General features: G+C 63.0%; 2 protein-coding genes across 7 annotated transcripts in view; one reads left to right on the top strand and one right to left on the bottom strand.

Annotated features, from left to right (window-relative positions):
- Window positions 1-857: 857 nt before the first annotated feature.
- Window positions 858-12,611, top strand: CASKIN2 (CASK interacting protein 2). Its single transcript, XM_081109468.1, has 19 exons — window positions 858-986; window positions 4,687-4,738; window positions 5,250-5,347; window positions 5,730-5,875; window positions 5,987-6,082; window positions 6,168-6,298; window positions 6,427-6,535; window positions 6,855-6,963; window positions 7,156-7,250; window positions 7,699-7,960; window positions 8,068-8,189; window positions 8,282-8,342; window positions 8,457-8,548; window positions 8,739-8,849; window positions 8,923-9,024; window positions 9,136-9,274; window positions 9,439-10,914; window positions 11,002-11,224; window positions 11,598-12,611. The coding sequence occupies exons 1-19, from the start codon at window positions 893-895 to the stop codon at window positions 11,686-11,688; spliced, it is 3,609 nt and encodes a 1,202-aa protein (XP_080965594.1). The 5' UTR covers window positions 858-892; the 3' UTR covers window positions 11,689-12,611.
- TMEM94 (transmembrane protein 94) overlaps window positions 12,259-20,452 on the bottom strand; it is a gene marked incomplete at its 5' end in the record, with an annotated part of 22,048 nt that continues 13,854 nt past the window's right edge. For 4 of the 6 annotated variants that reach the window (XM_081109466.1, XM_081109464.1, XM_081109461.1 and 1 more), the window contains 19 exons: window positions 12,259-13,378; window positions 13,530-13,700; window positions 13,878-13,971; window positions 14,076-14,170; window positions 14,255-14,403; window positions 14,681-14,762; window positions 15,061-15,146; window positions 15,388-15,465; window positions 15,679-15,868; window positions 16,078-16,186; window positions 16,505-16,604; window positions 16,692-16,804; window positions 17,063-17,201; window positions 17,289-17,470; window positions 18,158-18,375; window positions 18,466-18,568; window positions 18,937-19,110; window positions 19,370-19,685; window positions 20,204-20,413. In XM_081109466.1, the coding sequence (XP_080965592.1) occupies window positions 13,306-13,378; window positions 13,530-13,700; window positions 13,878-13,971; window positions 14,076-14,170; window positions 14,255-14,403; window positions 14,681-14,762; window positions 15,061-15,146; window positions 15,388-15,465; window positions 15,679-15,868; window positions 16,078-16,186; window positions 16,505-16,604; window positions 16,692-16,804; window positions 17,063-17,201; window positions 17,289-17,470; window positions 18,158-18,375; window positions 18,466-18,568; window positions 18,937-19,110; window positions 19,370-19,685; window positions 20,204-20,413 (2,682 nt within the window). In that variant the 3' untranslated portion in view covers window positions 12,259-13,305. The remainder of the gene's footprint in view (window positions 13,379-13,529; window positions 13,701-13,877; window positions 13,972-14,075; window positions 14,171-14,254; window positions 14,404-14,680; window positions 14,763-15,060; window positions 15,147-15,387; window positions 15,466-15,678; window positions 15,869-16,077; window positions 16,187-16,504; window positions 16,605-16,691; window positions 16,805-17,062; window positions 17,202-17,288; window positions 17,471-18,157; window positions 18,376-18,465; window positions 18,569-18,936; window positions 19,111-19,369; window positions 19,686-20,203; window positions 20,414-20,452) is intronic. The other 2 variants (XM_081109465.1, XM_081109463.1) reach the window with 2 other exon arrangements.

Raw genomic sequence — 20,452 nt, 5'->3', positions numbered from 1 at the left:
CCCACTCCACTCTGAATTCATAAAGAGCCCTGCAGCCAGGGCCTCCAGCGATTCTAGTAAAGGGGAGGGAGGGAGGCGTCTGGGGGCTGGCACCTTCGGCAGGGAGTGACCCTCCTGTCTGCCTGTGCCTGACCCTCCCAGGCCCCACCTCCTGGCACGCAGCTGTCCGTGGGTGTCAGCCCCTGGGGCTGTGGAGAACAGGCTGCTGCCCAGCCTGCCCAGGTTGCGATGCTGCCAGGTGCCCTGGGGGCACAGTGACTCAGCCCCCCTCCCCCCCAGAATGCCACCTCTCCCCCCTCCAGATATTCCTCTCATGCATGGCAGCTCCCTTCCCGCTTTGGTGGCTAGCCCCTCCCTGGGCCCCTAGGGCAGCCAGTGTGGTTGGGGGGCTCCCTGGAGGCCCTGAACTGCTCTTCCTCAGAGCCCTGCTTCTGGGACCCTTGCAGGTTCGGGCCTAGCCCTCAGCAAAAGCACCGCCCCTCTTCCAGACCCCGAGACCTGTCCCCACTGCTGTCCGAGGCCCGAGGGAATGCTGGCGGCTTTCTGGGTGGGCACTGGTGCTCCTGAGCCACGCTGGGAAGATTGGCGCGCCCAGTCCCAGCCCATCCTGGGCTGTCGGAAGCTGCAAGCTGATATCTGTCCAGATTTCCGAGCAGCCTCCGCCCCCTCGGAGATCGGCTTTCCAGCTTGTGGCGGCAGCTCACGAAGCACCTTGTTGGAATACCTGTCAGTGCCTGACAAGAAACCCACCGCCTGAGACACCAGCCACGCTCCCCCAGGACGCCTGGCCCTCCAGAGGGCCAAGGCATGGCACCGTGACGCCTTGGCTCACACCAGTTTTCGGGCCTCTCCCCTGGACTTCTTGAGCCCAGAGCCCAGCCCGGGGACCAGGATGGGTCGTGAACAGGACCTGATCCTTGCCGTCAAGAACGGAGATGTGACTGGTGTGCAGAAACTGGTGGCTAAAGTCAAGGCTGCAAAGACCAGTGAGTACTTGATGGGGTGACTGTCCATCTGAGACCCTCCTCTGAGGGCTCAGGTTGCAGAGAAAGAAGGGGGTCGCGGGTGTCACGGGGGTCGGTGGTGGGGGGAGAACTGTCTTGTTCTATACAGGGCGTGCCTCTGTGTGTGAGAGCCAGAGAGGAAGCTGGGTCCCCCTTGCTGTGTGTCTCAGGCAAATAACCTCTCTGGTGCTCAGTTCCCTCACCTGTAAAGTAAAAGGTTGACGTGCATTCATTCAAATTAATATTATTTTTTTAATTCCTCACCCGAGGATATTTTTTCCATTGCTTTCTAGAGAGAGTGGAAGGGAGGGAGGAGGGGGAGAGAGAAACATCTACGTGAGAGAGACACATCGATTGGTTGCCTCCCCACTCGCCCCCGCTGGGGAACGTGCCCTTGACCAGGAACCGAACCTCTGAGCCAAACCAGCCAGGGCTCATTCAGCTGGTTTTTGAGCGCCTATTGTGTGCCAGCCAGGCTGTGTTCTCCAGCGCTGGGTCCGGTCGTGAATGAAACAGACCGGAATTCCTGCCCTCCTGGGGTTTTCTTCCAGCAGGTGGCTTTCCAGATTGTTCTCTGGAGCCGCGGGGTTTCCGATAATGGGTTGGGAAAGACTGAACAGATAGAGCTCCACCCCCACCGCTTCAACCAGATCATCTCTGCGTTTATGTCTTAGTGTAATGGGCACATCCATAAAACAGCTTTACAAAGGGAGTTCTGCTGCCTAAAACAAAGTCCAACACCACCTAACCACTTGCTAAAGCCCCGGACTTATCTGCCTGTGTCCCCTGGTGGCATGCGGCCCAGCTAATCTGCTGGAGGTTTCTCCATAGCCTGGGGCCACTAGTCTTGACAGGGTTGTGGGGGCTTCGAGCACGGCTGCGCCCCATCTCCTGGGAACCTCTGCTGTGAGACCCCAAGGAGATTAGACTTCAGGGCGAGCTCTCCGGGCCTTCCCAGGAGGACGCTAGACTTGTCCCCTGGAGTCCCTGTACCAGCAGGGGCAGGAGGTGGCTGCTGCCACCACACTGGGGCTGGAGGAGAGGGGGTCCCCCCAGAGTGCTGGGCCTCTAGCCCCAGGATCCACTTTGGCTAATGAAAACATCTAGTTGTCCCCACCCACAACCGCTAGCGTGGGTGCCAGAAGGAGGGCTCTTAAGGCTCCTGCCAGGGCAGGAAACCCAAGGTATAGGGAGATGAAGCTGTGGGGGTATCTCTGTGCCCTGAGGAAGTGGGTGCAGGGTGAGCACAGTGGGGAGAAGGTGCTAAAGAGGTCCCTGGAGTCCCAAGAGTGGGAGCCGCGCACCCTTCTCCCCTCACCTCTGTGTTGTTTTTGGCAACCTGCCCAGTAGGGCCTTGTTTGAGCTATTGGCCTCATAGCCTGGGGCCTCGAAGTGAGGCCCAAAGGAGGACAGGTGGGTGGGGTCTGGCTGTGGGTAGGAGCCTCACAGCTGGGCTCCAGGAAGGTTCCCTGTGCCCCAGGGGCAATGTCTGTGGGGGAAGCAGTCCCTTCCCCGAGCCCCCGAAGGGACTTGAGCACAGAGTGGGCGCAGGCAGGGTGACAGGGTCCTGGGACTGTGCCTCCCTTCCCAGGCCTCTGAGAAAATAAGAAAGCTGATAAAAAAAATAAAGGCAAACACAAGGTGACATTTTGCAGACCCTACAGTTCACGAACTATTGTGATCCCCTTAACTCCCTGCCTCTACATCCACTTACAGATAAGGCAACTGACACCCAGAGAGCCCAAGGTCACGCAGCCATTGTGCGGCAGATCAGAGGCCGGCCGTGCCCTCTGCCTGTGCTCCCACACTTGGCTGCTGGTCAGAATTACCTAGGACTGTTCTGGGCGCTCACTCCCTCCTTCCCCCACTCCCTCTCCTGCGCTGTCTCCTCTGGCCAGAGGAAATGGAGTGGGCTGGGGGTGGCCCGCTGAGCTCACATCCTCTGCCCCGGCCTAAATCAGGAGTGACCCTGCCACCCCTCAGCCAGGCCGGGAAAGAAGGTTGTGCTGAAGGGGAAGTGCCTGGAGCCGTGCCCGACCCAGGACCCTCCGCCCTCCCACCGAGGTCCCCAGTCCAGTCGCTGCGAGCCTCTCCCCCACCGCCTTTCCGGCCATTGTTCTGGAGAGAACAGAGCCACCCAGCCTGGCCCGCCCGGCCCCTGTTCCTGTCTCTCCTGTCACATTGTCTTGTCACTCCCGGGAGAGGCTGCACCTCGCCGCCAGGCTGCCCCGTCCCTGGCTGTCCAGCTGCAGCAGGTGGAGGCACTGTCTGTGTCATCTTCACTGAGGCCCAGAGCGGTACCTGCGCCAGTGAGAAGCTGAGCCAGGCACTTCCTGCCTCCAGAGCCCTGTTCTTTGCAAGGCCCTGGATGGTTCTCTGTGACAAGGACTCCCAAGGGGCCGGAGGAAGACTGGGAGGCCTGCGCTTGTTCTCACCGGCCCCTCCCTCCTCTCCTCTGAGTCCCTCCTCGGTTCAGTTATTTGCCTTTGCGGCAGCAGCATAGTTCAGCGCAGCCCTAAATGTAGCTGTCCCCTCCCTCCCCGTCCCACGCTCATCATTTCGGGGTTGGTCCCTCCCTGTTGGAAGGGGGCCCTGTCTTGCTGGGGTATTCAGGGGCCCTCCAGGGCCTGGGGGCAGGCCTGGACCAGCATGCTTGGCACCCCGCCTGCCCGGGGTGAGCCAGCCTCCTCCTGCCCCGCAGGGCTGTGTTCCAGCAGAAGGCAGGGCCGCCTGTGACAGGCATTCCCCTCTGCCCCCGGCACTTAGCAAGGACCACCCCCTCCTGCGCCCTGGCTCATGAGTGGAACACACCTGCATGAATCCTGTCCCAGCCCCTGAGGGGGATGAAGCAGCATCCTGCCCGTGCCTCTAGCTCCTCTTGCCACCACCCAGCAGTCTCCTGCCTGGGGCCAGGACAGGGACTGCCCCAGCTTTTGCTGAAGGACAGCCTCTTGCTGATAATGGCTAATGTGCAGGGAGCGCTGAGTGGGGCTCGCTCCCATCTTGCATGCTGACAAGGGTCCTCTACCTGGTGGGCAGGTTTTGTAATCAGCCCAGTCTGTAGATGAGGACACAGCCTGAGAGGTTCTGTGACTTGTCTGAGATCAGACAGCTAAGTGCGCGGCAGGGCCAGCGCTTAGTGTAGGCCTGTCTGGCACCACCTGCTCTACGTGCTCCACTCAGGGATGTGGTAGGGCTGGGCACTGCGGCCCTGGCATCTGCCCTTCCGCTCTCCAGCCTCTAGCCCCTCTCTTTTCCTTCCCAGCCCCCTCATCCCAGCGGGACAATGAGACTCGTTCCTTGGCCCGTTCAGGCAGGAATGCTAACCATGTGCTCGTGGGCCTGTCTATTGAGGGCATGGCATGCCAGTGCCCCCCGTCCCGCCCCCTTGGCGCTATAAACGAGCTGGGCTGGGGGCCCAGGAAAGCCAGGCCGCCCCGCAGCAGCTCCCTCCCTGCACTCCGTGCCCTGGAGCGGATGGGCCGATGGGCCCTGCTGGGGAGCCCATGGGCCCTGCTGGGGAGTCGTAGGTGCAGGACGCTGAGGGGCCATGGGGCAGGCACTTTCCTGCACACCGAGAGGTCAGCTGGACTTGGGAGGTGGTGAGAGGGAGTGCTGGGCTGGGGTGTGGCTAAGGGCGACCATTCGAGGGTGTCCTGATGCCTCCTGCTCTGACCCCCAGAGCTCCTCGGCTCCACGAAGAGACTCAACGTCAACTACCAGGACGCTGATGGGTGAGTGAGCCGCACCTCCTGGGAGCTGTGCCGTGGGGGAGGGACGGATGGGAAAGACCTGGGGCCTAGAGCCCCTTCCCCTCTCAAACTTGGCCCTTGAAGTGTGTTTGCTGAACGCTCAGGGCCTGCCTGTATAGGATGGGAGGGAGGGGTCCTGCCCCTGAGAGAGGGGAGGGGCCCTGGTGCCTCTCTGAGGGGCCTCCTTGGGTCAGATTCCTGCCGGGCCCCCTTTTCTCCCTAGAGGATAGGAGCCCTCAGGCTCCTGCTCCCACGGCCCCCTCCCCTGGGCCAGCTGGGGGGGGCAGGCCAGACAAACAGTCCTCTCAGCCCAGACACTGAGCCCTTTCATGCCGCTGCCCGGCTGCTCTGCGCTCCCACGGCAGGGGGGGGTCCCACAGTGGGCAAGTAACCCAGCCCTGCTGGCCCCCAGGATGGGCCTGGTGTGGAAGACAAGGACTTGGGGGGTAGGGGCTCCTCACTGACACCCCCACCATGTGTCCCACCGCGCCAGGTTCTCTGCCCTGCACCACGCCGCCTTGGGGGGCAGCCTGGAGCTCATTGCCTTGCTGCTGGAGGCTCAGGCCACTGTGGACATCAAGGACAGCAATGGTGAGACCCCCAGGGAGCCCGCCACCCGACCCTGCGGCCGGAGCTTGCTTCCGCTACAGCGCAGCAATGCTAATAGCTGTTGGCATCGTTTCTCTGGGCTTGCAAATGCTTCACCTCTTCAGTCTCCATCACATGTGCGGTAGCGGGTGGTACTGCCGTCCCAGTGTCCAGGGGAGGGGGTTGAGATTAGGTCATTGTCGGGAGGTCACCCATGGTGGGCAAGGTACGGCCGGACCGCTTGCTGACCAAGCCCAGGCACAGCCAGCATTGCTCGTGTCAGTCTGTCTCCCTTCCAGCTGGGGTGGCTCCAGACCCTGCTCGGTTCCCTCCCCGGACCCCACACCGACCAGGCCCCCGCTCAGAAGCCCCTTCCCTCCTGCAGGCATGCGCCCGCTGCACTATGCCGCCTGGCAGGGCCGGCTGGAGCCCGTGCGGCTGCTGCTGCGGGCCGCTGCGGCCGTCAACGCCGCGTCTCTGGACGGGCAGATCCCGCTGCACCTGGCGGCCCAGTATGGCCACTACGAAGTGGTACGTGCGCCCGCCCGCCCGCCCGCCCATGGGGGCGCTGGGGCAGGGGCCGGGGCTGGCACTGAGGGGCGGGCCAGGCCAGACCCCTCACTCGGCTCCCCTCCCCCCCAGTCAGAAATGCTCCTCCAGCATCAGTCCAACCCCTGCCTGGTCAACAAGGCCAAGAAGACGCCCCTGGACCTGGCCTGCGAGTTCGGGCGGCTCAAGGTGAGGCCTCGGCCCTTGGGGGGCGGGTTCTGGGCGTCTGTGGGCGTCTCAAGAGGAGGCTCTAGCTGGGTGCTGATTTCTGCAGGTGGCCCAGCTGCTACTGAACAGCCACTTATGTGTGGCCCTGCTGGAGGGCGAGGCCAAGGACCCGTGTGATCCCAACTACACCACACCCTTGCACTTGGCTGCCAAGAACGGCCACAGAGAGGTCATCAGGTACCATCGCTCCCCACCTTCATTTCCTCATCCCTTCCTGGGGGGCCAGCAGTGTCCTCCCGGTGCCCTGCCCTGCTGCCCTCTTCACCTTTGCCCCCAGCAATTGGCTTCCTCCCCTGCCTCCACAGGCAGCTGCTGAGAGCGGGGATTGAGATCAACCGCCAGACCAAAACGGGCACGGCGCTGCACGAGGCCGCGCTGTACGGCAAGACCGAGGTGGTGCGGCTGCTCCTGGAGGTGGGTGTGGGCGCCTGGTCATCCCGCGGGTGCCCACAGAGCCCACCAGATGCCGGTCTGAGGCCGGCTGTGGAGGCTATGAGCGGTGCCCCTCACCAACATGGTGCTGGCCAAGTGGCTGGAGAGCAGATGGACCTGGTTCAAGCCCCACTTCTGCCCCTTACCAAGTGACCTTGAGCTCTCCTTGACCCTACCTCTGAGCTTCCATGTCCTCATCTGTAAAATAAGGAAACAGTACCTGCCTCCTGGTGGTCGTGAGGATTGTGGGAAATGACCAGCGAGGTGCTTCGTGCACGCTCACTCCGCACTGTGTCCCCAGGGCGGGGTGGACGTGAACATTCGCAACACGTACAACCAGACGGCACTGGACATCGTGAATCAGTTCACCACCTCCCAGGCCAGCCGGGAGATCAAGCAGCTGCTGCGGGGTGAGTGTGGGGAGGCCCAGCCCAGTGGGGACCGGGAAGCAGGAGTGGAGTCACACTCCCGGGGCTGGGGCTAGTCAGGGGGAGTGCTGTGGGGATGATGAGGCAGGGACCTGGGAGGGGCCTGGAGGGGACAGCAGGGGTAGGAAGACGTCCTAAGGACCGAGGTGACACCTGTCCTCCCCCTTCTCTTAGAGGCCTCGGGGATCCTGAAGGTTCGAGCGCTCAAGGACTTCTGGAACCTCCACGATCCCACTGCCCTCAATGTCCGGGCAGGGGACGTCATTACGGTGAGGGCCGGTGCGGGCACTCCTGTGCGAATACAGGTGGTCACTGTCACTTAACTTGATGGGGACCTACTGTGGGTAGGCTCTGTGCTAAGGCCTTTATGTGATTATGTCGTTGATTTTCCAGTCCGGGTGAGGTAGGCGCTATCACCTTTCCCTTTGCAGAGACAAAATTGAGGCTTAGAGAAGTTAATGTGACTTCCCAAGGCCACATGGCTAGCAAGCAGTGGAGCTGGGATTTCAACCGGGCTGATGCCAGGACTTTTATTTGTATGTTCTAGAAGCACACGGGGCCTGGGCTGGATGCTGACGGCAGGCGCAGAACTGTGGGCTGACTTGTGCGTTAGAGACCAGCTTCTTGGGGGTGGGGGACCGCAGCTACAGGGCTGGCCGCCTGCCCTGGCTGGATACGGGAAGTAACCATTGCCTCCCCCTCCCCCATCTGCCACAGGTGCTAGAGCAGCATCCTGATGGCCGCTGGAAGGGCCATATCCACGAGAGCCAGAGGGGCACGGACCGTGTGGGCTACTTCCCCCCGGGCATTGTCGAGGTGGTCAGCAAGCGGGTGGGCATCCTTGCGCCCCGCCTCCCCTCTGCACCCACACCCCTGCGCCCGAATTTTTCTCGGACACCGCAGCCCCCGGCTGACGACTCCCTGCACCCTCTCACCTATGGCCAGCTCCCTCGGGTGGGCCTCAGCCCAGACAGTCCAGGTACATCCTCCCGGAGGGCAGCCTGGCACCAGGGTGGGCGTCTGACTGCCAGTCAGCTGTTGGCAGGGCCAACTGGGACTCTAACCCCTTTGCTTCTGCCTTTCCAGCAGGTGACAGGAATAGCGTGGGTAGTGAGGGCAGTGTGGGCAGTATCCGCAGTGCTGGCAGCGGGCAGAGTTCCGAGGGCACCAACGGCCACGGCACTGGGCTCCTGATTGAGAACGCCCAGGTACGGGGGGGGGGTGGGGTTGTTGACAGGGCAGGGCTCCCCCTCCTGCTGCCATTTCCCCAAACACTGAGTCGCTGCTTCCCTGTGTGCAGCCGCTCCCCTCTGCCGGAGAGGACCAGGGGCTGCCGGGACTGCACCCCCCATCCCTGGCAGGTAGGAAAGGTAAATGGGACCTGGATGGGCTGGGAGAGGTGCAGGTGAGGCGGCGGAGGGCTTGGCACCCCTTCATCTTGCCACCCCTGATTCCATTTCTGTCCCTCCTAAAAGGCAGCCTGAGCCACCGCCCTCTGGCCAACTGTCACTCTGGGGAGCAGCTCTTCACCCAGGACGTGAGGCCGGAGCAGCTGCTGGAGGGGAAGGTGAGGCCTCCACTGGGCAGGGGGCTGCGGGCCCCGGGTGGGGGTTGCATGGGCCTCAGTATGGACTTAAGTCCCTTCTCAGGCCACTCAGGCCAGGCCCCTAGGGGCGGCTGGGCGGCTGGCTGGGCCCTGGCCCTGGCCCCTGTTCAGCACACTCGGCTCGTTAATGTCAGCCCTATCCCGACCTCAGGATGCCCAGGCCATTTATAACTGGCTCAGTGAGTTCCAGCTGGAGGGCTATACTGCCCACTTCCTGCAGGCCGGCTACGACGTGCCAACCATCAGCCGCATGACGCCAGAGGTGGGTGCCCCGTGGGAGGGCGGGGCAGGGCCCAGGAGGCAGAGCAGGGGCTAATGGCACCACTCTGGGGCAGGACCTGACGGCCATCGGGGTGACCAAGCCTGGGCACAGGAAGAAGATCGCCTCCGAGATCGCCCAGCTCAGCATCACCGAGTGGCTGCCCAACTACATCCCGGTGAGTGGGCAGCCGCACGCGCTGCCACCCTCAGCTGTGGCTGCGGGGCCTCCTGGCTTGGGGCCGAGGCTGGCGGGGGAGCCTGCTCCGACGGCGCTGGTGCTCTTGCAGGCGGACCTGCTGGAGTGGCTGTGCGCGCTGGGGCTGCCGCAGTACCACAAGAAGCTGCTGAGCAGCGGCTACGACTCCATGGGGCTGGTGGCCGACCTCACCTGGGAGGAGCTGCAGGAGATCGGCGTCAACAAGCTTGGTGAGCCGGCTGCACTGGGGCCTCTGGCCAGGCACCCACCTGCCGCCCAGGGTCTTCCAGATGTTTTCAGGGTCCAGGCCCAGAAGAGAGAACGGGGTTGGAGAGGAACTGGGGTGACCCTGTGCGGCCCCGCTAACCCTGCCACCCGTATGCACCCCTCTCAGGTCATCAGAAGAAGCTCATGCTGGGTGTGAAGCGTCTGGCCGAGCTTCGGCGGGGCCTGCTGCACGGGGAGGCCGCAGGGGAGGGCGGCCGCCGACTGGCCAGGGGCCCGGAGCTGATGGCCATCGAGGGGCTGGAGAATGGGGACGGACCTGCTGCAGCTGGCCCACGCCTTCTCACCTTTCAGGGCAGTGAGCTGAGCCCAGAGCTACAGGCAGCCATGGCGGGGGGCGGCCCTGAGCCACTCCCCCTGCCCCCTGCCCGCTCCCCAAGCCAGGAGAGCATTGGAGCTCGCTCACGGGGGTCTGGCCACTCACAGGAACAGCCTGCCCCTCAGCCCAGCAGTGGAGACCCTAGCACCCCACAGGAAAGGAACCTTCCGGAGGGCACAGAGCGGCCCCCTAAGCTTTGTTCCCCACTTCCCGGCCAAGGGCCTCCTGGTTATGTTTTTATGTACCCCCAGGGCTCACCCTCCAGCCCAGCCCCAGGGCCACCTCCGGGTGCACCCCGAGCCTTCTCATACTTGGCTGGCCCCCCTGCCGCTCCTCCAGACCCTCCTCGGCCCAAGCGCCGGTCCCACAGCCTGAGCCGCCCAGGCCCAGCCGAGGGGGAAGCCGAGGGGGAGGCCGAAGGGCCGGTGGGCAGTGCTTTGGGCAGTTATGCCACCCTCACCCGGCGACCAGGACGCAGCACCCTAGCCCGGCCCAGCCCTAGCCAGACCCCAGTTCGAGGAGCTCCCCGTAGCCAGTCCTTTGCCCTTCGGGCCCGACGCAAAGGCCCCCCCCCACCTCCTCCAAAGCGCCTCAGCTCTGTCCCTGGCCCCACCCCGGAGCCACCTGCACTAGATGGAAGCCTAGGGCCCACAGAGGGGGCCCCGGGGCCCCGAAGGCGAACACTGAGTGAACCAGCTGGCCCATCAGAGCCCCCGGGCCCACCTGCCCCAGCGGGCCCCGCATCAGACACGGAGGAAGAGGAGGATCCGGGGCCCGAGGGGACCCCCCCATCCCGGGGCAGCTCAGGGGAAGGGCTCCCGTTTGCGGAGGAGGGGAACCTGACTATCAAACAGCGGCCCAAGCCGGCCGGGCCCCCGTCCCGGGAGACACCAGTGCCCACCGGCCTCGACTTCAACCTCACAGAGTCAGACACTGTTAAGCGGAGGCCCAAATGCCGGGAGAGAGAGCCGCTGCAGACGGCACTTCTGGCCTTCGGAGTAGCCACCGCCATGCCCAGCCCCTCTGCCCCCATGCCCTCCCAGACCCCCAGCGAGTCCCCTGTGGCTTCTCCCTGCCCTCCTCAGCCAGACCCTAGCAGCCTTCCAACTCCAGGAGCTGCAGCCCCGCTCCCTCCCAGCCCTCCCACCCCGCCCTCCAAGCCCCCCTGCCCTGGGCCAGCTCTGGAGAACTCGGCAGGCAGTCGGCAGCGTGGAGAACCAGAGCCCCCAGCTCCGCCCGCTGCCCTCATCAAGGTGCCTGGAGCAGGTATGAGCCAGGGCCTGCGGGGACCGGGCACTGTTGGCAGGGGTTGTGTCCAGCCCAGTTGAGTCACAAGCCAACCTGTCTCTGCAGGAACAGCTCCCAAGCCCGTGTCTGTGGCCTGCACCCAGCTGGCATTTTCTGGCCCTAAGCTGGCTCCCCGACTTGGCCCCCGCCCTGTACCGCCTCCCCGTCCGGAGAGCACGGGGGCTGTGGGCTCGGGCCAGGCCCAGCAGAGACTGGAACGGACCAGCTCGTCCCTGGCAGCCGCACTGCGGGCCGCGGAGAAGAGCATTGGCGCTGAGGAGCGAGAGGGGTGAGGGCTGCTGGGCAGGGAGGGGGAGAAGGTGGCGGCATAGGGAAAATTCCTCCCATATCCTTTTTCCGGGGGTCCTGGGGTTGGGGGGCAGGGACCTCACAGGCAGATCCTCAGTCTGGGGATCCCCTGTTGGGAGGGGAAGAGCCCAGGTCTTGGTCACCCAGGTCTGACCTGCAGGGAAGTTGGCTGCTGCCACTTAGAGGCACATGAGCTTGGACAAGTCATTTGAGCCCCAGTGCACTCGTGTAAGGAAGGGACAGCTACTCCTTCTTGGAAAGCACTTGGCACCTGCCAGGCTTAGTAGCAGGGCCCTTGCCCAGGGCTGGCGCGGTGATCTGGCCGATCTGACCTGGTGCTCCCCCCCCTGCAGCCCCCCCAGCACCTCCACCAAGCACATCCTGGATGACATCAGCACCATGTTTGATGCCCTGGCTGACCAGCTGGACGCCATGCTGGACTGAGCTAGACCCACCTGCAGCGTCCATTGCCTTTGCTCCAACACAGACGTTCCTGCCGCCCTAGCAGGGTCCCTCCTGTTGCTCCGAGCCAGTGGCTGTCAGCACTGCAGTTCCAGGGGAGCCGCCCCCTGGGGGGCCAAGGGAGCTTGTCAGAACCTGGTATCTCAGTGAAACCCCTCCCAGTGTCTAACCTGAGCAAAGAGCCCTACCCTTTGGTCAGGGACCCTGGTAAGAGCTCCCGCCCAGGGAGAAAGGTGGTGGCAGCTTCTGTGCCCCTCCCCCCGCAAGTGTCTCCCGTTCCTGTGCCAAGGGCCTCTTGCCACCCGCTGTGCTGTCCGGTGCAGAGGCTGGAGGAGCGGTGTGTCTGGCTGGGTCCCACAGGTGTACATAGGACATGTAAATAAACACCAGGGCCTGTGTGCTGGAGGTGGCGGTGCCCAGGCCAGACACCGGTTCCTCCCCTGCCTGCGAGGCAAAGCTGGCAGGGTGGGGGCAGCGGGATTAATAGACCCCCAAAGTCCAAACTTTTTCAACTGTAAATGTTATTTTTTAAGCAGAGAGAAATGCATATATTTTAAACGGAATTTATTCTATAACTGCCTGAGAAGACGCAGTGGGGAGGGGCTTCCAGCCACAGCAAGAGTGCCCACTGCCCAGCTCGGGGCTGGAAGCCTGACCTGGTTGGCCGGGCCCTGGCTCTGTAAATTAACCTCTTACCCCAACTAACGCCAATGAAAGTGTCATTCCACGTGATCGCCTGTGTGTTTGGATCTGTGCTGTGCACCTCGGCCGCAACCCTGGGCTCGGTCGCGGCGAAAGGAGGAAGGCTTGAGCCCTCCTCTCCTCCCCTTAGGGGCTGCCTCATGGACCAGCCACAGGTTTTTCTTATGCAATTTATAAGTTTTAATACAAACCAGTCTACATTCATTCCTAAAAGGCTCATTTCCAGTAAAAAATATACACCAGTAAAAACATTCTCACAGGAGAACGATGCAGGGGCTGGAGGAGCCCTGGGCGTGTCCCCGAGACTGACTGGTGGCCAGCTCGAGGCAGGCACAGGGAGAGGTTCTAGGGTGAGGGGTCCTTCACCTTCAGGTCCCTGTGAGGCTCCCCTACAGAGGGAGGAGGGGAAGTGCTTGGCCACATCCAGGTCCCTGCCCCAGGAAGACAGGATGGAAGGTCACCCTGGCCTTCAATGGCGACCTTGAGAGTTGACTGGACCCCCCCACAGCTGCTGTCAAGGTTCCTTCAAAAAAGGTTGAGGCCCTGGCCCCACGTTCACAGCCCCGCCCAGGGGCCCCAGAGCACAGGGCACTGGCTTAGTGCGCCCTGAAGAGGGACAGCCCCCAGGAGTGGGCTGGGAGCCCCTTTGCGAAGCACATGAGGTCAGACATTCAAGAAGGCCCCTGGTGAGGCGCAGGGAAGAGCCAGGCTGTCCTGACATGGCATTGGCTCCCTCACTCCTCCACAGTAGCCCTGGCGTCAAGACGACAGCTGGGTCTGGCACGGGATCTGGGCCTCCAGTGCCATGGGGCACAAGAGCAAACCCTGAAACATTCATGATACCAACTCCCCAGACTCAGAAATGGGTCTGGTACTGTGACCACCAAGGCCGATGGCTCAGAAGGGAGAGTTCATGCCCAGCTTGGTTTCAAACTGCAGCTTCTGTCGCTTCTGGTAGCGGACCCGGACCCTGGGGAAGGGGGGCGGGGATTAAATCGGGTCAGGGCAGGCCACAGGAGGAGGCAGGGATGAGTAGCCAGGAGGCGAGGGAATGATGCCCAGGGGATGACAGGCTTAGGGAGCAGGCCCGGCCCAGAGGGAGTGCCCTGCTGGTGGCTCACCGGATCTCGTGCAGCTTCACGATCTCGTTGCTGACCACCACAAGGACCAGGGACAGGCAGCCCAGGAGCCACGTCAGCAGAGGCACGTCCTCCAGGCCAAAGTGGACGCGGCTGTCCCTGTGCGTCCACAGCTGCAGGTCAACCGCCGTCTGGACCACCTGCCCCAGCAGCCTGCAGGAGGGGGTGGCAGCGCCGGGTCAACCTGGGACTTCTCACTCCCTTCCCTGCTTTTCTCAGTACAGCAGTAGCTCAAGAAGGGAACCCTTCAATCTCCACCCAAACCCCACCCTCAAGTCATAGTAGGCCTGCCCCAGCCCCCGCCCCCTCCTCCAGCTGAGCCACACTCACACCACGGGCACCGTCATGGACCACCAGAGGTTGGTCAAGGGGCTCTTTCTCCACAGGGGCTTGGTGCGATGCACGTGGGTGACAGAAATGAAGACTGGAGAAAATGGGAACAGAGGAGGCATCAGACTTGCACGGCCCAAGGCCTGGTCCCCGAGGCACCCCACCAGCCACCACTGGCCCCCTTCCGGGAGCCCTTACCAGTGTGCAGGACGATCAGGGCAGCAGTGAGCTTCTGAGCCAGTAGCAGCCCATTGGCAAAGTCATCAAACCAGGCTGGAGCCGTGTCTGCATGGCTGCCAAAGCAAGGTGTGCACTCAGCCCTCTCCGGGCCCTGCGGAGGTGGCCTGGGGGCGAGGTGGGCCGGGGGCGGGACTCACCTGGGCAGCATGATGGAGGAGCAGTTGGTGAGGTTGCGGGCCCGGGAGCTGTCACAGAAGCTCTGCAATGTGAAGCCAAAGCAGATGAGGCACGAGCCGATGGTGAGACTGAACTTGAGCAAGAAGCAGAGCAGGAAGTAGTGCTGGGTCTGTGGGAAGAAGGAGCCTGTCACTCCAGAGGCCATGGCCCCTCCGGCACTTGGCACTCGGATTCAACAGGCTCTTCAGTGAGTGGGCAGCCCGGATGGGGGAACGGAGCAGGGACTGCCCGCCCCAGCGAGGATCTTTCCCAGCTCTGTCCCCCCACCTCCCTTTGGTGGGGGGCACTGTGGTGGAGGCCCATCTGATCACTCCCTGCCTCAAGGATCAGCCTCTTCTAAGCTCGTTCCTGGGAAAGGCCCAGGCTCACAGGTCCACTTCGCTTACCTTCTTAGGAATGGAGAGAAGGTTTTTCCCTGTCGCCACAGACATGACGGAGCTATGGGGGGGCTTCCCCAGCAGAGAGATGCTGAAAAGCAGAGACTGGGTGAAGGGCGGCGCCATGACCCTCTGTCTCCCAATTCCCATGTGAGAAGCCTTTTTGGAGTCTTGGGTCAGGGTTGGTGGGCAGGAGGGATAAGACAAAGGGGCACCCACAACACACACACACACACACACACACACACACACACACACACACACACACCCTTGCTCCCTCTGCGGGAGGAGGTGAGCACTGAGCAGGGCTCCCTGAACCCGGGTTCCCGGAGTGCTCGGTGACCTCCCACCCCGCCTGCCTGGGCACAGAGGGCCGGCCGGCTTCTCACCTGAGCAGGGGATAGCAAAAGCAGGACAGCCACAGGATGTCGGTGGTACTGAGCAGCGGTGGCAGCTGGACTAGGCAAGAGAGGAACTGGGCCAGGAGAGCCCCGGAAGCCCGGTTAGGTTCTGACAAACAGGACTGGGAGCCCCGAGGCTGCCTCGCCCTGGGCCCAGACAGACGCTCACGTCCTGGCCTCGTGGAGCTGGGGCTGGAGGGGACGCTATTCTGCTCAGGGGTCATCTCCAAAAGCCCAGCGGTGTCAGGGGGGCTCTGGGGGCCCCTAGGCTGGCCCTTGAGCAAAGAAGCAGGCGGGGAGGGGACAATGTCTCACCTGGATGACCACGAGAGACAGCTGGCACTGCAGCAGGAAGAGGAAGCACTTGCGAATGCCGTAGGTGGCATGCCGAGCCTAGGGGCCGGGAAGGACAGATTGCGGCCTCACTCAAACCCTATAGCTGACCAACCTCAGCCAGGAGCCAGATGCCCCAATGCTCCTGCACACCAAGCCGCCCGCCCGGGAGAGCTTCGCCCGGAGGCAACCCAGATGGATCCTGTGTCCTGATAGCTCCCCACCCCAAGCAGGCCCTGCACCCCCGCTCCCACCACCAGCCCAAGCCCCCACCTGCTCGATGAGGCGGATGATGCTGATGGTCTCCTCCTGGCGGAAGGCCAGGGAGCAGGGCAGGCTGTTGAGCTGCCCCGAGAGCTGCAGGGGAGAAAGGCCATCCGAGGCCTGGGCCATGTTGGTGCTGGTGGCATAGCCGAAGGTCTCCCAGGAGCAGCGGGATGGGTACAGGGGGTCCAGGGCAATGCTGAGCAGCACAGGGGGAAGCATACCCATCAGCTGTACTTCGAGAGACCCCATCTCCCACAGGACGGGGCGAGCACCTGCTCCCTCTTCTCCCCACCATGCCCAGATCCCTTGGTCCCCTCAACCAGGGCAAGATCGGCCATAATATACACCCCAGCCCCATGCAAACCCAATCTGGGGTTTCCGGGAGGCAGAGGCGGTGCCCCTGACCTGATGTCGCTCTGGAGGAAGAGGCAGCTGTTCCGCAGGTTGGCAGAGCTGCCCAGGCAGCAGGTCACCTCCCCGTACTCCTGCATGATCTTGATCATCTCACACATGGCTGAGGGCAGAGTCGGTCACAAATCAGGCAGGCGGAGCCCCATGCAGGGCACTGGGCAGAGACCCCCAGGACAGGAGGAGACAGGAAGTGGGCTCCCCCTTTGTGACTATCCTACCCAATCCTCTGACACTTCTGACTCCCCGGAATGGGCACGCCCATGGCTCCAGCCCACTAGACTCCCCAGCTCCTCCCAGCCCAGGTGCCTTTGCTCCCTGCAGGGGAAGCCCACACTTCCTCAAGAGCTCACGGGGTCCCAGCCTTGTCAGCGCTCAGTGGAAGGGAACAGGCTGCCCGAGTCACTGTGGCCACAGTACTCACTCTCGGGGGTACAGTCAGTGAACAGGGGCACTAGCAGGGGCACGTTGTCGATGTTCTGCAGGTGGGGCCGCACCTGGTGGATGCCCCGAGGCAGCTTGGCCTGGAGAAAAAGCAGAGATGCCCGTGACCCTCCCTCCTCTGCCATGTGCCACTTCCAGGGGCCGGGGGCGCAGACCTGCTGTCGTACCCGGTTGCAGTCCTCCAGGAAGCTGGGGAGGTCACTGTCCGTAGGCTGGAAGCTGATGAGATCGGAATGGCCCTCCTCCATCATCAGGAGCCCTTCTGCATCATCTCGGGACACTGTGGGGATGAAAGGCCGTCCCTCACCTTGGGGCCAGCCTTCTGGAGGCCTTTCCTTGCCCTGCAAATGGCATGGAACTTCCTGCCCGCAGGTCCCCTCCCTCCCCTGTCAGCTGCTGTTACCACAGGGAGATCTGAGCCATTTTCCAAGGGAATGTATGTATCAGGAGGGCTCTATGGGGCTCTTTCTGGAACAGCTCCAAGGTCGGGGGAGTCACCCACCCCCACCTTGTCCCCACCACAAACCTTTGCCCTCACCCTGATTCAGGTCATCGTGCAGGGAGCCAGCGTGGCTGGGGCTGGAGGGGGGGATCTCGGAGCCAGGCATGTCCCCATTGGGTGTGAGGGAGATGTGGCAGTTCCAGCCTGTCTCCAGGCCCATCTTCTCTGCAAACACCTGCGGAAGGCGGATGGCCATGAACGAGGGGCCCCGAAGCCCGTGGGAACAAGGATCGGTGGCGGCAGAGGGGGTGGCTCTCCCCACCTTGCTTTTGAGCTCATCCTCCAAAGAGAAGTAGACGAAGCGAATGCAGGCATTGACCAGCCCGTCGATGAGGCGCACGACGTCCAGCCGGGCCTGGTACTGGGAGGACACCATGCCCATGAAGATCTGGCCGCTCAGGGCCTGCATGCAGTCTTCCTTCTCCAGCACCTCCCCGATCCCTTCTTCAGGTTGGCACAAGGCACCAAGACCAGCCAGGACACGGCCCAGTCAGGACACCCGGAACCAGCAAATTCCAGGAGGCAGCCCAGGGCCACACACACAGATGCCACACCCAAATCAAAGAGCACGCGGGCCCCCGCGGACCACACACAGCCACGCACGCACACAGCCGGGGCACATGGAGGAGCCAACAGACACAGGAGAAAAGACAATGAAAGGCACTCATCAGTCCGGTGACAATCCCCCTGAGTGACCACAGCCGGCCCTGGTCTGGGCAAGGGGGCTGGCCCACCCTTGGCAACGGCTTCAATTCATCGTCTCTCAGATCATAAGACCCCATGAGTTTGGCGGAGAGGAGGGTGGGGGTAGTGGAGCTCTGAGTCCCTCTGTCCCTGCAGGGTCTGGGACCTGGCCTTGGTCTGACTCAGAGAGGCTCATGCTCTACCGCCTCTATTGTGTAACTCTCACAGAAAGCGGTTTTCTATGTCGTCCCACTGGAGTGTCACAAGAAACCCGTGAGGACAGAGGAAGCACCCGGTTTATACGGGAGAAGACAAAGGGACCCCCCCACGTCACCAGATAGTGACTGCCCCCCTGGGCGTTCCAGGCCCAGGGCTGTGCCCGCTGTCCCCTCTGCCCTCGGGAAGCCCTTCCCACTCTGGCCCCCACAGGACGGCCGCGCACGGTACCATCGGAGCTCCAGCTGTTGTGGCGGGTGCTCAGCTTGATGGGGGTGGTGCTGGGCAGCTCGCACAGGGTGAAGATGCTGCTCTGGCCCGGCGCCTGCACCAGCTCGATGCACTTGCCATTGAGCTGGGAGGACAGGCTGCAGCTCATGGGCTTGTAGGCGAAGGCGGAGCAGTAGCCAGAGAGGCAGGCGCGCTGGTAGAAATCCAGCACTTTCTTTCTGCCAGGGAAGCAGGGTGGAAGTGAGGCGGGTAGTCCTGGGAGCAGGAAGGCAGACCGCCTGAGCCCAATGCTCTGGCCCCTCACCCACCTGTCGGAACCCGAAAGAGGGTAGATGTCAGCTCCATCCCAGAAGTCTGTGCAGGCCTCCAAGACCACGTCTGCTGTGCCATGGGACAGCATCTGTTCTGTGCCTGCGGGGAGTGAATAAAAAGGCCAGACCATCAGTGCCCAAGCCACCCCTGCTGCTCACTGTGACCTCACAGGTAGCACTGCCATCGTGGGGTGGAGGGAACGAGCCAGGCCTGGCCGTAGCGAGCCTGTGTAGAACGCCGCTGGGCTTGTAATGCAGGCACTAAGCTGCCCATCCTTCAGACAGTCCCATCCTCTGTGACTGCCACCATCCCAGCCTGGTTCCCCAAACCAATCCCTGCCACATCTGAGGTCTTAAGAAGCTGCCTGGTGCTCATCTACTCATCCCAAAAAGGGACGAGGAGGGCAGAGCCTTGGCCCAAGCTGCTGGAAGGTTTGTCCTGATGTGGGCCAAGCATGGGAGGCTCACTGGTGGTGGTGTCCTTGATGAAGAGGCTGATCATGTGGCTGAGCGGGGGGCGCCGCTTGGTGACACAGGACAGCCTTCCCAGGGAGCTCTCCTTCACCATCTCGGCACTGGGGAGGCGATAGAGCGCCAGGTGGTTCTGCTGCTTGAAGAGCTCCTTGGCCCCAGGAGTGAAGCCTGCAGCGGGAGGACAGCAGTCAGGGCCTCTGGGAGAAAGCCCAGCCACTGCGCCTGACCCCCGCCGTCCACCTCATGGGACAAAATCCATGCTGGCTGGCCCCTTCCACCCCTCCACCCCCAGTTCTGTTCTCAGATTGGGAAGCAGTCAGACAGCAGTGCCTGTTAAAGGGCAAGGACCAGGAGCAAGGAGGCTTCCTGGCAACCTCGGTAAATGCCATGCCCGGGACTGGTCTGTCTGGAGTTGGTGGCCACGCACCGATGAGGCGGGCGAGCTCGCAGAGCCCCCAGGGCACGTGGACGGGCAGCACGGCGCTGTGGCTCTCCTGCAGGGCGATGTTGCACAGGTGGTCGGAGAAGCGGCACAGCCGCTCGGTGACGCTGGCGTTGCACAGGTTCAGCAGCACGTTGAGGCCCAAGGGCTTGAGGGAGGTGAGGTGCAGCTGCCAGTTGGAGTCATCAAACTGGATGCAGGGGGGGTTCTGCTGGTCCTGCGACAGGCTCAGCATCTCCAAGTGGTAGTCACACACGAAGTCCTCAGCCTCGTAGGGCTCGCTCTCCAGCCCAGGCTGCATCTGGGGGCAACGTGGAGGGGACAGGGGTCCTCAGACTGGGACGGGTGTGGGGTGTTCCTGAGAGAAGACCCCCCCCTTCCCAGCACAGCATGCTCACGCTTCCCCAGCCCTCCCAGAAATCCCGCCTTGTCTTTCTTGAGTTCCTGGCTGCTTCTGGATCTTGTGCCCAATGACACTGGCAATACCTAAGACGCGGGTGAACAGACCAAGGAGGAAACAACGAAGGACCTTTCTCAGGGAAAATATTTTCGAGGGAGGCACGGGCAGGCCGCGGCTAGGAGGAAGGGGCCTCCCCGCACCAATGGCCAACAGCGAGATCCAGGGAGGGGCAAGAGCCGACTTCACAGAGGAGCCGCGGGCGAAGCCACAGGAGGTGCCCTGCCAGGCCAAGCCTGGGGACCTGAGAAGCTGTGCTTCCAGCGCCACCCACCAGGCTGGCTGCACCCCTCGGGCCCCTGCAGCAGGGGAGGCTGGACGCCCTGAGCCTGACCGCGGGGGCTGCTCTCCGCTCCCCTCACCTTGCCGGGCTCATCCTCACAGCCCTCTGGGTCCCTGTTGAAGCTCACGTTCGAGCCGGACGGGTGTTTGCTGTGGCCGTGCGCTCTGTGGTGAGAGCAGGGCTCAGGGACCTTGGGGCCGTCAGCAGGCCAGTCGCCGCGCTCCTGCTCATTGGCCAGGTGCAGCGTGGTGTTCAGGGAGCCAGCCAGGAGGGCATCCCGCTCATGGGGCTGAGGAGAGCAAGGGGTACAGGCCTCAGACCAGGGTCC

Source organism: Myotis nattereri (genome assembly GCF_964212035.1).
Source record: "Myotis nattereri genome assembly, chromosome: 16".
In the NCBI taxonomy this organism is placed as follows: Eukaryota; Metazoa; Chordata; class Mammalia; order Chiroptera; family Vespertilionidae; genus Myotis; species Myotis nattereri.
Note: the sequence above shows the minus strand (reverse complement) of the source record. Positions and strands in the feature narration are given on the sequence as shown.